General features: G+C 46.1%; 2 protein-coding genes across 2 annotated transcripts; one reads left to right on the top strand and one right to left on the bottom strand.

The window, feature by feature from the left end:
- Positions 1-41: 41 nt before the first annotated feature.
- efs (embryonal Fyn-associated substrate) lies at positions 42-12097 on the bottom strand. The gene is made up of 7 exons (XM_085760516.1): positions 11783-12097; positions 9686-10969; positions 9414-9530; positions 6536-7486; positions 6345-6401; positions 3899-4156; positions 42-2530 (listed from the first exon to the last, which is right to left on the bottom strand). Exons 1-7 carry the CDS (start codon positions 11792-11794, stop codon positions 2345-2347), a joined length of 2865 nt encoding a protein of 954 aa, XP_085616642.1. The 5' UTR covers positions 11795-12097; the 3' UTR covers positions 42-2344.
- An 879-nt stretch (positions 12098-12976) lies between these two features.
- On the top strand, positions 12977-15459 carry dhrs4 (dehydrogenase/reductase (SDR family) member 4). The gene is made up of 9 exons (XM_085760521.1): positions 12977-13215; positions 13524-13639; positions 13817-13994; positions 14178-14279; positions 14409-14479; positions 14568-14619; positions 14759-14893; positions 15003-15058; positions 15161-15459. Exons 1-9 carry the CDS (start codon positions 13204-13206, stop codon positions 15273-15275), a joined length of 837 nt encoding a protein of 278 aa, XP_085616647.1. The 5' UTR covers positions 12977-13203; the 3' UTR covers positions 15276-15459.
- The last annotated feature ends 13 nt before the right edge of the window (positions 15460-15472 follow it).

Genomic DNA, 15472 nt, shown 5'->3' with positions numbered 1-15472 from the left:
TTTTCAACAATTATATACTGAAATCAATAATACAAACACAGTTGTTTTTTTAATTGCAAAAGTTGTATTTGTGCATTCTGAACAGGAATACAAGACAGACACCAAATGTAGTGTAAAGTAATGAGATTTAGGTTTATATTATTGTAGGAGAAAAGTCAAAAGACTCATTTCTATACCTCAGCGAATATGGATAACTGAGTCATTTGAGTTCACATAGCGTAAAAAAAAAAAAAAAGAAAGAAACTTCCTTGTACAAAAGAAAATACAGCCATATCTTTAAATTGTAACTAAAGATATGGTTTTTTTTGGAAAAAACAAAACTTGTTCATGGTAAATGTCCAAGTACAGTCGCCCTGGTGAAAAATCTAAGCAAGTTAAAGCCATGCAAACTGGAAAGCAAAAAGAAGGAAAAACAAAACATAAAAACTGACCATAATAAATACATAGCTAAAGCTTACTTTGCTGAACATGCTCTCTTCATACATGTAGTGTTTTGGCAGGGAGGTCTCAATTAAGTAATACTTCAAACCTCCACAAGGTGGCGCTGCAGAAGAGAAAATGTAACAGCACGAGGCAACAGTGCTCCTCAAAGAAATGACTTAAAACTGAGACACACAACAGAAAAAAGAAAACGTTTATGCAATGCCCTGACGATACTGCTCTGCATCCGAGAATTAAAACTTGAATATCAGGTTGAGTAACATGATACAGAAGACAGATCCTAAACCTTTAAAGAGCACCCTGTGGGACCGAACTGGCCCTGTGTTTACGTGGATTTGTAGATTTGTAGTGTTTTAGCGTGACAAAACCATGTTTGTTCAACTTCCAGTCTACTTAATGCTCCACGGCAGCGTCACAGTGAGCTGTCTGTGTGTAGACGATTGCACCTGATCTGACTAGTGTAGACGAGAATGTGCGATTAGACACTATATAAACAGTGTGAGATGGGAAAAACAGGGATGTGCTTTGATGGATTTAAAAAAACAAACATGAAATTCTCCCATTTCAAACCCCCAAAAAGTAGGTTATGCTTAATTTCACAGTTTTACTCTGGCTGGATTGTAACTTGATTTTTTTTTTCTTCAAAAATACAGATATATTTATCTTGTGATGGAAAATGTAAAGTAATGGTAGTGATGTTTCATTGCTAGGTTTTGCATTAATTATGATTTATGCATGTAGTAGCCAGCCTTAGTTTCTACTGTGCTCCCTCAGTGAAAGGTTGACAAGCATCCTATGGGAAACGCAGATAAAGAAGCGAAGGAAGTCAACGAGATGTAACCGCGCGGATCATAACACGACGTGTACAGACAGATAACCTCGGTCAACAGGTTTCCTATCCACTGTCAGGCAAAACCACGTGACTGTGGGGAAGAACAGGATTAGGACATTTTTCTCACCAGGTTATCACTGCTCACACACACACACACACACACACACAGTCGCTGCATCGGTTCATCAGATACCATCTCGTTCTTTGCTGGACTTTTTGTGTAAAACTGCATGAATGGAAATTGAACACATGTTGAGAGATGTTTCTTTAAAAAAAAAAAAAAAAAGAAAAAAAGCCCAGCGAACAGATTCCCAAGCTGCACCACAGCTTATCTTTTCCTGCTAGTCGTGGAAATGAGCACAACACAAACACATCACACACACTTGCACAGATAACGGATGCAAGTCAGGAAAACTTCCTATTTCACACCCTTTTTTTTTTTGTTTTTTTTGTAACATTTCTCCCATATTAAGGCCAAAAACACTTGATGTGCTGCTTCCACAGTTTCAGAGTGTTAATCACAAAAGGCCTTTCAGGTATCACAGTAAAAAGTAGGCCAGACCCAGGATGTAAGGCCTCCTTCTGTGCTATTTTTAGAATGGGGGGGTGAGAGGGGGGTGGCTAAATAAATAGAGGAAGGAAGGGAAAATGGCTATCATGTGAGGGGAAAGAAAAATACGGCATACATAACAAAGCAAAGCTCCCAAGATAAGCAGTCTACTCGGACACTCCAAGCCGCGGAGGGGCTTCAAATATTCAATAAGTTAACACTCAAACAGACAAAGTGTGCCTGGCACGAAAGCACGGAGGTCAGTATATAAACAAAAGGCAAACCAACACACATTTGAAGGACAGAACCGGCGCAGTCAGATCCCAGCTCGGTAACAGGCGGCTGCAGCGAGGGCCAAACACTTTCAGGATTCAACTTCACTTGCTTCGATTCCCATTGAAAACGAAAGGGTAACGAAAGAGTCTACCAACAAATAAGGCATCTCAAAGAGAGAAAATAGATGTGTAGTGTCGACAAAGTTTTGTTTTGTTTTGTTTTTAAACGCCAAGTGATATGAAATATCATGAGGATATCTCTGCCAGACGCTGGAGCAGCGTGGAGAAGCCGGCCGCCTGCTGGGAGAGCTCGGCGACGCGGTCCACCATCTCCTGGGTGGCGGATACCGACGGGTAGCTTTGTGCAGCGCCCTTTGTTGCCACCACGACCGACTTCAAGGCCTGGCAGAGGCGGCCCCCCGAGGTTGTGATCTGAAACAGAAAAAAAACACATAAAACAGAGAATTATTACACGGGTTTGACACGTGAATTCAGTTTGCCTTGTGATTTAAAGGGGAACTGTGCAAGTCCGGTCGCTTTTACACTGTTTTGCTAACCCTCCTCCATGTGCACTTGTTTTCAACGAAGCCGGCAAGAAATCAATCCATGGAGCAGTGGATAACGTTATATATTATTTAGGGCTGTCAGAGTTAACGCGTTAATCGCGATTAGATTAATTTTAATCGCGTTGCTACACAAATATACACAGTCTAACATATATCCACAGCTCTATCCATTGATTTTTTGACGGCTTTGTTGTCAACAAATGCACATGGCCATGTATTGATTTTTTTGACATAGGTTGTCAACAAATGCACATGGCCAGGCAGAGGCGTAGCAAAGTAAAGGGCAATTTCCACTGGATGCAATTCGTTTCAATTCTGTGTGAGTTTCATGCATCATGTGTTATGATTAGGTACTAGGCCTGCTAGGTCTGGTCTAAAAGTTGTTTGTCTAGAGATTATAACACTTTGGAGGGTTGAAAGTCCAAAGCGCCATATATAATACTATTATATACGTGTTACGACGTGTATATTTGTGTAGTTTTATCTGTCATAAAGAAGAAAGACAAGACAAGAGCTGGGACACTGGGTCTCCTGGTTTTCCAGCCAAGAGACGCTAGGTAGAAGGCAGAGAGCCTCCATTCTCTTCGTAACAAGTTACAAGTCACTTATTTAACCATCACAATTACTCCAAAGCTGTTTGATTAAGGTAGAAACATAGCATAGTTAAGATACAAATCCTGCATAGTTCCTCTTTATCAATCAAATAACTTAATTTGTCCCAGAGGGGCAATTTAAAGGGATAATTCAACATTTTTGCAAATTGGGCCATTGCCATAATCCCTATAGTCGTAGCAGTAGGTTCATTACCTTTAATTGTCGGTTTTAAGAACGGCGGAGCAGAGCCGTGAGCTGCTCAGAGCTACGCTACGGAGGCTAATGGGATTTCTTGTTTCCCTCATCAAATACACAATCCAACAACTCTAAAATGCTCTGGTGGACAAGTTGTGACCTGCACATTCACCACGCTATGAGATAATAACGGAACGTTACGAGACGTTTTCGAGGTAAATTCATGCAAAACCGCTGATGCACGTTCCCGTCGGGGGCAGTTTTTCTGCAAACAGTCTCTGCATTTGCCTCGAAAACAACTCTGTCTCGTAACGTTCTGTTATTATCTCATAGCGTGGTGAATGTGCAGGTCACAACTTGTCCACCAGAGCGTTTTGGAGTTGTTGCATTGTGTATTTGATGAGTTTGATGAGATCAAAGTGTGCATAAGGATTTCTTTACACACCTTGGCCCGGAGGTCGGCAGAGGTGAGGAGTCGGGACAGCGTGTCCCCGATAAACACCAGCTTGTGCGCCGTCACGATGAGACTCTTTCCCCTGGCCACGAAGATGCGGGGCGGCTGGTTCCCCTGCACGCTGCTGAAGAGCACGTCGATGGCGTCGGCCAGGCAGGAGAGGTGGGCGAGGCTCTGAGACGAGTAGAAGGACAGCAGCTCCGAGTCCTCCAGGGAGAGGGACACGGGCAGAGGAGGGGACGGGGTCAACTGCACAAGGGGAAAAAAATGAGTCAGTCACACAACAGTGTCGCCAGCACTGTCTTGTTATCTTCTGTGGTCTTGTGACAAACAGGTTTACACTGGGACAAAAAAATCTCATCAGGGGGAAATGAATGAGAACCTCTGTCTGATAAATGAAATTCATGCTTTTTGCCATTTAATCATATTACATTAAATTCCTCAGCAGAGGTGCAAGGATTAGTCGATTGATAGATTGGTTTGGCTGACGGGGAAATTAATCTGCGACTATTTATAAAAATTAAAAAAAAAGGCCAAAACACTTCAATCAATCAATCAAATTTTATTTGTATAGCACTTCACAAGAGCCAGACGGTACCCAAAGTGCTTTACATCAAAGCAAACCAAAACACTTCCTGCTTTTAGTCTCTCCAGTGAGAGGGTTTGATGTTGATGCTTTCCTCGTGAATTAAATATGTTTAGAAATTAGGCTGCTGGAAGAAGGCTCCACTTTTCTGGCATTTCATGGAGCAAAAGAGTAAATTAAAAAGATAATTACAGATGTTGAAAAAAAAACAGTAGGCGCAGCTCTGCTCTTTTGAAACCATTGATCTAAATACTCAATATCAGAGACACCAGACATCCTGTGGACTTCTCTGATTAGTGCACACAGTGGTGACTGAAAAACTAACTCTGCATTAGATTAGATTCCTTGATTTCTGCCACATAATTAAATGAAAAGGAACCAAACTCAAAAAACAGGTTTGTTTTTGCAGGAGCAGCTGAGTCACCTAAATGCGCCAAAACACTAATAAGTTAAGCCTCTCAGCGATGCCTGCAGAAGGTGCATAACTGTGTCATGTGAAACTCTCGCCCCTTAGTAAAACTGACAGGATCTTATGCTGAACTTAAAGTCAGTTAAAGTCTGACACAAACACACACGCGCACACGTTACGTCACCGAGTGCCACTGTTGAAAGAATGACTGTGCTTTTCTATCACCTATTGTCCTGCGGCCGGCATTCAATGTAAAGGCAAGATTGTTAAGATCTAACAAGCGTCCTCTTGTTGATCGTCGGTGGTGTAACCAATGAATCTCGCAAAAGGAGCAGAGGAAAAACGCAGACGGAGCGATAAAAAAGAGGTGACCTCAGCGCCGAGCAACAGAGGGAAGAAGTGACTGAAGAGATAACACGAGACAGTACGTGACTGTCACTTTGGTTATGCATGTCGTTACGCGTCTGCAGCTGCAGGCTTTGATGTTGGAATTAGACTAAAACTAATTCTCCATGCGACGAGTTTACAGACTCCTGAGTCAGAAATCCAAACTATAGGCGACGCTGGGTAAACACGGAGAGTGTGGCGTAATGAGTAACGATGGGTTTCGCCTGCATCATGAGCCAAAGAGGTGCTGCTGCAGGCTGGATTAATGAGTCACACTGCTGCTGCTGCTGCTCATTAGTAAACAGAGTCGCTGTGAACGCAGTGGATCAATGACTTATCTGTGCAGACTTGCTGCACGGTGTTGTTTCTGCACTACAAATCATTTAAAACCGAAATTAGGACAGTTCAGAATACATGAAAGACATGTTAGGAGAGTATAAACCCAGTAAGTCTCTGAGATCTACTGACTCACACAACAGGGACAAACTACCAGCAGAACTGAAATCAGCCCCAACTGTGAGCACTTTTAAATCCAGGTTAAAAACATTTCTCTTTTCATGTGCTTGTGGCTGAGCTCTCGTAAAGAATTTAAATCTTAATGTTGGATTTGCACTGTAAGTCCTCTCAATTGTTTTAATACAAATCAGTATTCCTGCTTGTATAATCGGTATAAAATAAAATCCGTTTGGTTTTCATAGCCTTATAATTCTTCTTTTATATACATATAGCAAGGGTCTTGCTTCGCCATATTGCGCCGCCATGTTTGTACAGAATGGAAAATCCAGCCAACCAGAGAGCACGTTTCAAGAGTTTCACCTTCATAAATAAACATTTAATAGATAAATAATAGAATCGGATTGCTAGATGTCACTGTTTTCCACTCATTTTACACATTGGACCTTTAAATGTTTTGTTTTTATGTAAAGCACATTGAGTTGCCACTTGGTATGAAATGCTCTATATAAATAAAGCTGCCTTGCTTTGCCTTTACACATTAGGACCAGACTAGTGTTACATATATTTCAAGGTAATAAAATACAAAGCAGAGGACTCACCCTTGGCTCTGCAGTGATAGTTTGTCCGTTCTCATCAGGAAGTGGCTCAGGTTTACCCTGGTGCAGCGAGGAGACAACAGTCAGATGTGTATACAGATACATTCTGGTGCTTCATTGGATTGAAACGATAAAACTACACAATCACATGAAAAAAGCTGAAAGATGAACGAGATTTCCTCATGAGGACCGACCTGCAGCTTGACGTATCCAACGCTGTCTCCAGTTGGCAGCGGCGCTGGGATGGGAGTCAGGCCGATCCCTGCGTACTCGTTGCTGGGGTCGTCTTCTCCGTTGACGGGTCCCACTGTGAGAGTCACGGTCGACGGCGTGGGGGGCAGGGGGAAGGCGGGCTGAGGAGTCGGGGGCAGCGGCCTCTCCTGGATCCAGCTGCCTTTACGGGAGCCCATGCCGCCTCCGGACGACTTCCCATCGGGCACCGGGAGCGCGGGCAACGGCCTCCGGGAGAGGGATTCTTGGGAAGGCAGCCGGGGTCGACCCTGAGCCTGCAGGAGGAGGGCGCTCTCCTCGAGGGACCGCTGCACCAGCGACAGGAGCCCCTCGGACGGAGGGGCGTTGCCGACGGCGGACAGCGCGGGGAGCAGGTCCGACAGGCGAGCCCACGCCTGCTGGAGAGGCGGCGGGGGGTCGCCCGAGTGGCTGGCCTTCCAGGTGGACAGGATCTCGGCCAGCGAGGTGGCGAGGTCCCGCGAGGACAGAGAGGAGGGCGAGCAGGAGGCGGCGCTGAGCACCGAGTGCACCAGGCTGGAGAGCGAGGCGCGCCACTGGACGTCGCCCGAGCCGTTGCTGGAGACGGAGAGGCGGCGGGTGGAGGTGGAGGAGGACGAGGAGGAGTGGGGGAGGACTTCGATCGTCAGCGCGGGCATGTCGTAGATGCCGCAGTCGGGCTCCGAGGAGTCTCGTTTGTTGTGATCTCCGGCGCTGGCTCGTTTGTCCGATCCGGGGCCACAGTAGATCTTCCCCACCTGCACCACGACGTCCTCGCCGGAGAGGCTGGTGGTCGACTCTCCCGGCCCCAGGGGGACGCCCGGGAGCGTGGGGACACTGTAGACTTCGTCCTCGGCTTCGTCCGGCTGAATCTCCGCCGTCGACACGTTCAGGGTGATGGTGGGGACGTCATAGACCTACGATGGAGAGACAGGGACGGCGTTTAGACGAGGGGTTTCTGTACCACTGATCGAGAGGTTAAAGGGATACTTCACCCAAAACTAATTTGATCTCTGTTTTTAGCCTTGTTGTAGCAGTAGCTCCCAGTGGCTGCGTGAGATTTGCTGCGAGATGTTCTTCAGTGTTCACATCATACATCCAATGGTTTACAACAACAAATGAACATCTCGCAGCAAATCTCGCGCATGCACACAAACATCAACAGAGCCACTGGGAGCTACTGCTACAACAAGGCTAAAAACAGAGATCACATTAATTTTTCATGTGGCGGCTTCAGGACACTTCAGTCAGTACGGACGAGCAGTATGGAGGTATCTGGATGTTTCATAGTGTGTGTTTTGGACGATTCAAAAGTGAGCTCTATCCGCCGCCATTATATGAAAATCCATTGCCTGCCGGATCCCCCCTGGAACTGTTACTCCAAAAGCATTTTGATAAATTTTTTTTCATTTTTTGTTAAAGAAAATTGAGATGTGGCAGGTAATAAATGTACAACAGAAAAAAAAGGAAAGAATATGAAAAACAATAAAGGTACAACATCTAAACTGGTTTTAAAGTGCTTTAGATCAGTGGTTCTCAAACCTTTTTACATTAAGGACCCCTAAACTGACACAAATTAGACCACGGACCCCCCCATTGTACAACATTTTAAAACAAACACCAGAAATACACAAATATTTGTTCTGAGACTGAATAATGTTGTTTTTTTTAGTCAATGTACCTTTAAATTACAGCCAATGGCATGAATTTTTGGAAAAAATTCAAGAAATTTCTGGAAAGAAATATGGTAAAAGGTTGGGGACCCCCTTGAACCCACCCAAGGACCCCTGGGGGTCCCCGGACCCCACTTTGAGAACCACTGCTTTAGATCCTATATTAGAAATGAATAAATGAATAAATACATAGAAAAATAAATATAAGACATTAGTCTGTACCGATAAAAAGTCATCATCTGAGTTTAGAAACTACAGTCCCTGCTTCAGACAGAAAAGTAATAGTCTATAAGTAGATGCTGGAGTCACCGGCCAGTGGGAGAAACACATGTGGACCTTTCCAACATCAAAGTGTAAAAGCAGCGAGTCCTGCGGTCCATAAGCAGTAATTGCAGGCAATGATGGAAAAAAAATAATTCAGCAACTGGCAGACGTGTTCAAGTAACATTACAGGGGGGGAGACCACTGGGGGGGGTAGAGGGGGTGGGGTAAGTGGTGGTGGTGTGGTGTGGCCTTGGCATGGCCCCGACAGATGGGTGTGACTGGGAGAAAATAGCAGCAGCATTTGGACTGGATAGACAGGCTCTCACAGCAGACTGAGACAGGTGTGGCCTTGCCCTAAGACGGTGAGGAGGGGGGGGGGCAGGGCGACACACACACACACACACACACACACACACACACTAATGGTGGAATGTGAGAAGAAATGGTGACAGGGGATTTGATAGTCATCGCTTTACTGGTGAATCGCTTCGTTCGCTTGTACAGACACGACTTTCCCAACGACGTGCACCAGTTTGCCAGAGTTCCCAGCTCGCTCCTGGGAAATTTATTGCACTGGGTTTCTACTAGATCATTATGAAACAGGTTATGTTACGAAGGATTGTAATTACACGCATGTGACATGTGCAGGTGCAAACTTAATGGGAACTGGTGACAGATACACCTCCAAATTGAAACTTTTCGTTAAATTGCCATTTCAGAGCCAACTGGATATTAATGAGGCCAAGTTTGACGCAATAAAACATAAACATGACTCACTGGTTTGACACTCGAGCACAAGACAAGACAGACCTGAGAGGAAACGCACTTCTTTAAAAACCCAAACAGCTGGGTCTGCCTCTTGCCCACCGAAGGAATGCAGAAACAAAGTGACCAGAGTTATCTTTACCTCCGACTCAGAGTCGGCCTGTGGTGGGAGGCAGCGAGGGGTGTCATAGATGCCGTCGTCATCGAGGGCAGATGGGACTGGACGCTGCCACCTGCCGCTGGGAGGAGTATCATAAACCTACCAAGGAAACAAACACACACACACACAAGTTGGCGAACCATGCTGAAGACATTCGTACACGTAACATGTGAAAACAATCCACTCATGAAAGATAAAACTAACAAAACAAAGTATTTCCTGTCAGAAAAACAGTAGAAGTAGAGACCACACACCTGGTCGTCCAATGTATCTGAGTAATCCTGGATTTCTCCTTTTCTGTGCACGTTGCTGCTTTTGTCCAGCCCATTATTCAACCTTTCCTCTTTGCTCTGAGGAGTTTCCTTTTGTTTGTCGTCTTCCTGCGGCGCTGCGGAGGCGGCGGTCTGAGCAGCTGGTTTGGGGACAGAGTTGGACTCTGCTTGCGGTGGTGCGTCTTTCCTGGTGACTCCCCTCACCGGAGGCGCCGGCGGAGGAGGCTTACGGGCGAAACTCGGCGACCCGGGGACCCTGACCTGACCCGCTCTGACCAACAGAGGGGACCCCCGGTGGGCGGCCAGGCCGGGTTTGCCCCGGGCGGCGGCGGGGTTGGGCGACACTCCCTTGAGCAGCGGTCTGGGAGACGCCTGAGCGGAGGTTAACGGAGACGGGTGCTGGTGGGCCAGAGCCGTGGCTGAAGTCCTGTGGAGGCTCGCTCCCACGGGCGTCGGCGTCTGATACATCCCAGGAGCGTCCTGACTCGCTTTGGGCTGGGGGGCGCCGGGCGCTCCGTTGACCACGACGCCTCCTGTAGGCGACTGGTAAACGTCGTCACCTGCGAGCGGCGTACCTTTGGGTACCAAGTAACAGTCGTCTGTCTGTCCCGCCGTTAGTGTTTCTCTGGGAACCAAATACGTATTGTCCTCCGGCTCGTCGGCCGCCCTCGGCACGCCGCTGGGAGCGAGGTACACGGACTCTGAAGCCATGAGCGCCCCGGGCTGCCGGGCGTGCTGCGGCGTGGGACCCACCGGAGTCTGATAAAGCGTGCCTGCTATTTCTGTGCCGCGTCCTCTGAGAGAGGGCGAGCGCGGACGTCCCGCCACCCCGATGTCCCAGTCGGGTCGGGGTCGGGTGCCAGAGCTGGAGTGGGAGCGCGGACGCCCACCCTCAACCCTACGGAGCTCGCCCGGCCTCGAGGCGGCTCCTCGTCCCTCGCCGACACCCGGTGGGGACCGATACACTCCGTCGATGTCCTCGGCGCTGCAGCTGACGCCGGAGCGGGTCAGGGGGGAACCGGGCGACAGGTAGACAGAGTCCTCGCTGGCGCCGCGGCGGAGCTCCGCGCCCGGGCCAGCGGCGGTCTGAAGGAGACGCAGGCGGTTGGCGGGGGCGATGCCCTGCCTCCCGTGTAGGGAGCAGAGCCACCAGCCCGGACCGCCGCCCTGCTCCTGCTCCAGGACCATCAAGATGTCGCCTTTTCGGAACGCCAGCTCCTCCGGGCTCTCGGCTGTGTTGTCAAACAGCGCCTTCGCCAACACGGTCTGAGAGGGAGGAGACAAGAGTGGAAATCATGAACACAGACAGACCCACTCATTCACAAAAGTCACACACACACCAAGCAGCCATACGAACGTGGGTTTTTAATCAACAGCCAAAATTCACACAAGCTAGTTGTCTCACATCTGCACACCACAAACAAACAAGTACATTGACACGGCGATGCTAAGTCTGGGGCATAAAAAGGTTGATTGTTTAGAGCTGTTGAATGGAGAGTGAATAGGAGTGACTTGGGAAGATCTCGTAAAATGTCTGTGTTAAAGACAGAAGACAGGAAGAGGATGGATGAACAAAACAAAAACAAAAAAAAGATGGAAAATGTAAAAACTAAGCATAATGATTAACTCAAAATTCACAGCTGTGTCAGTAAATCAGGAGGCAGGGGAGGAAAAAGGGGCACAGTCAGGGAGGATCAATGATGAAATGGACAAGAGCTTAATGGTAATGAGGGAGATGAGAGGGAGGGGGGAGGGGATGAGAGGCACATCTGTCCCTTGCTGTTTAGGGTTTAATTGCCAACCCAAAGCCAGAGAGTCAAGACCCCTTTCATTTTCTAAACCAACCCCCTAGGGACAACCAGGCTCCGTTGAGCCATGTGGGACCCCCTTAAATCAGAAATGGAGGCAATGACTGTCCAGATATAGTGCCATAATATGATCATAAAAACACCCCCATCCGATTTTTTCTTATATAATAATGTTACAAATGAGTTTTGATCACATTTGCCCATCATTGTGATCACATTACACAGGATTCATGCAAATGTATACAAACAAAGAAGCAAATACTGTACTTACGGAGACAGACATTGTGGATGGATTTCAGAGAAACTGAAAAACTTTCTTTAAAAAGAAAAAAAAAAAAAAAAAAAAAAAGCTCATGCATCCATCTAGATCAGCAGCAGCGGTTCTCGTGGATGTACCGGCCGCCACAGAGTCTCGGTGCCCGGGCACAGCTGCATCTGGGCTGGACACATCTCCTCCTCGTCCGTCTTCATAAGGATCCTGCAAAAAAAAATCCACGGCACAGAAATGTGCTTTAAGCTTTTCACGCCCTTTTTTTTCCCACGGCTAATAAGTAAACACATCCAGACTGACTCAAAGGCACATGTGAAATGAAAAGGTAGGCAGCGGCAACACCTGTCTATCCCCTTTTTTCCACGCCCAGGGACGTTACGTTACGTTAAATGCGGCCAGTTCATTAAAAAAAAAGAAAAGCTAACGTTGACTCAACACCACAGATAAATGGGTGGTGACTAAAATAGCACGAATAGCTGGATACACTTAACCGCCCCTGCAACCGGGTTATATTATAAATAATTTAAAGTGTAAGTACCGTAATGCAGTGGGGGATACGTTGCCGCGGCCTAGCTACTAACGTTAGCTCCGTTAACGCCGCTTATCTTTCCTTGCTAACGCTAAAAAAAAAACACAACAATGGGTAAAACCGCTAAAGCCGAGTTGTGTTACCAGCCGACGTTAGCACGTAAAAGCTGTGTTTGTAAAAAATAATTACCTTGTTTTTTTTTACCTCCTCTTATCGCCGCTAAACTTCGTACCGTGCGTACAGTCTATGGTATGATACGTAAAAAAAAAATCACTTCTTTTCAAGCGTGAAAATCTGTGGCCATCGCCGTTCAATCATCTTCTCCGGCGACGATGATGACAACAGAGCGAGCTCTCCGCCTCCTCCTCGGAACGCACGCACGCACGCACGTACCGCTGATCTCAAAGCGTAACGTGCGTGCCGACGTCAGACGTTTAGACCGATCCAGGAGCTGTGAAGTCGCGCGGGCAGCCGCAGCTCGGAGAGCAGCTTTTACGTGATTGGCTCGATTGCTTTGCGTTGCGTTTACGGACCATGGTATTTTGCCACTACTCAAATAACTAACGTGTAAATTAAAAACACATGTACGTCAAACTAAACTACTACTATCATGGATTAATACAGACATTTTTACAATTATCTTAACAAATTCATATTATTATTATTATATTATTGTTTTATCGACATTGATGTTATATTGAATCAAACAACCACCGAATATAAGTGAGTGCTTATTGGAGGCTTTTATTTTGACAGCGGGACTTGTACCCGGAAAATACTGGCTACAGCAACACATGAACCGTCGGTATAGTCCAAGGTCCTGGTGTTGCTGTACTCTGGGGGTACTTTTTGGGCAAATTCCTCATCTGTGCAACCTCGTGTTTACTTTTGCATGAACGGCAGGGTGAGATAATGCTCCCGATCACATTTGCACATTTGCTTATACTTGGAAGCCCACTGCGTAAAAGCATAAACTTGAACTGAGTTGTATGAATCTGCCTTGTAAACACCAATTTAAGTGTCTTTACATTGCTGTACCATGGATTGATGAGTGTATAATTACTCTAAAAGGCTGATTAAAAGTGGTTCTCAACTCCATGCACTGCTTATTCACTGTATTACTCAGCTGCCATAACTCAGATGACCTCTGCCCTAGTTACCCAGTGTTGTCATAAGTAATATAACTGGCTGACTCTGAATCTCTGTGTACAGGTGATGTTGAGGAGTGTTTTCAGGTGCCTTAGGACCTACCCTGCTGCTGGCCAAAGAAGTATGTCTCAAAGCAGCCTCGCTGGAAAGGTAGCCATAGTCACAGCCTCCACAGATGGGTAAGAATCATGTCATTTACTCCTGTGTTGCTCGTTTTGCAATGGAAAAACCACAATCTGGACAATCTCAAACTCTTGTGGCAAAGTTGCATGTCACTTAAAACAGCACATTCATCATAATAATGATAATTACTATAGGCTTAATCTAATACAGAGGTCTCCTCCTGCCTTCCCCAGCATCGGTCTGGCTGCCGCTCAGGCCCTGGGAAAGAGGGGAGCACATGTGGTGGTGAGCAGCCGGCGACAGGCCAATGTGGACAAGGCAGTGGCTCTGCTGCAAAGCCAGAGCATCCAAGTGACTGGAACCACATGTAATGTTGGCAGTGGGGAGGACAGAGAAAAACTGGTTCAATTGGTGAGTCACACCCTCAGGGATACCATCTGCAGAGTCACAGTATTTAATAGAGAGTTTACAGATAAAAATGGTAAATTGGACATGAAATATTGCAAGTATATGGATTTATTTTACATTTTATGGATCATTATGAGGCTATAGGTGTTTCTTTTTACTCATTGTCTCCTTCTGTGTCTGGAGCAGACCGTTGAGAAGTGCGGGGGTGTTGATATCCTGGTGTCCAACGCAGCAGTCAACCCTTTCTTTGGAAACATCATGGACTCCACAGAGGAAGTCTGGGACAAGGTACACAGCACGAATGAAGCCAGAGGACTCATTTATAAATGAGTCTGAGGTTTCTGTCTTCCATGCAGGTTCATTTATGAAACTATTTTAGAAAATGATGTATCATTTATCCAATTTGTCTTTAACTAGATCCTGTCTGTGAATGTGAAATCAGCCTTCCTTATGACCAAGTTGGTGGCGCCTCACATGGAGAAAAGGGGGTGAGTGACAAAATATCATACAGCTTACGCAAGATCCAAATAATAAAGACTGTAAAACTTTAAAGTATATGTTTTTTTTTTCTTGTAGAGGGGGAAATGTAGTGTTTGTGTCATCAGTGGCTGCATACCAACCAATGCAGGTCAGTGGGAGCAGAACGTTGTGTGTCTTTCTCCTGTCACTGCTGTCAGGATACTAGACTCAGTGTTGAAACTGGGAAGACATCAAGTTTTCATGATTATGTTTTTATTCCATCTGGTCTGTGCTCTCTGTTTCTGCAGGCTTTGGGTCCGTACAGCGTTAGTAAGACAGCCCTGCTGGGTCTGACCCGGGCCCTGGCCCCTGAGCTGGCTCAGAGCAACATAAGAGTCAACTGTGTGGCGCCTGGAGTTATTAAGACTCGCTTCAGCTCTGCAGTGAGAAAACACTTTTCTCTTTGTCTCATTCACTCAGATCCTGTTTTCTTTTCTCATTTTCCTCCTGATGTATATGTCTCTGTAATATTTATACTTTACTCTCTTTCAGTTATGGCAAAATGAAGACGTCATGGACGAGTTCAAAAAGCAGCTCAGCATTAAAAGGTGCAGCTCATATTCACATGGCCCCTTGTCACTAATATCCTGTGAGGTTCATACATATTTTGATAATTTCTTAATGTAATATTTCATCTTTTCCTTCTCCAGAATTGGAGATCCAGAGGAAATCGGTGGAGTCATCGCTTTCTTGTGCACTGACGAGGCTTCCTATATCACCGGAGAGACCATCACAGTGACTGGAGGGATGAGCTGTCGACTCTAAGCGTCCACTGGCCGCAAAACTTATGTGTAGTGAACTCTAATTGTGTGTTTGTCTTTGTAGATTATTTTTGGCTGTATTTTGATTCCATCCACTATTCTGAGGCGTCATATAACTTCACACATTACTGTTTAAGTTGTCTGAAGTTCCTCAGGTGATGTTTATAATAAATGATTTCTAATCAAGATATCAGATAATAA

This window comes from Trachurus japonicus, chromosome 18 (assembly GCF_045865225.1).
Source record: "Trachurus japonicus isolate A0001 chromosome 18, Traja_1.0".
Taxonomy (NCBI): domain Eukaryota; kingdom Metazoa; phylum Chordata; class Actinopteri; order Carangiformes; family Carangidae; genus Trachurus; species Trachurus japonicus.
The sequence above is the reverse complement of the archived record's forward strand: the minus strand, read 5'-3'. Positions and strand labels throughout refer to the sequence as shown.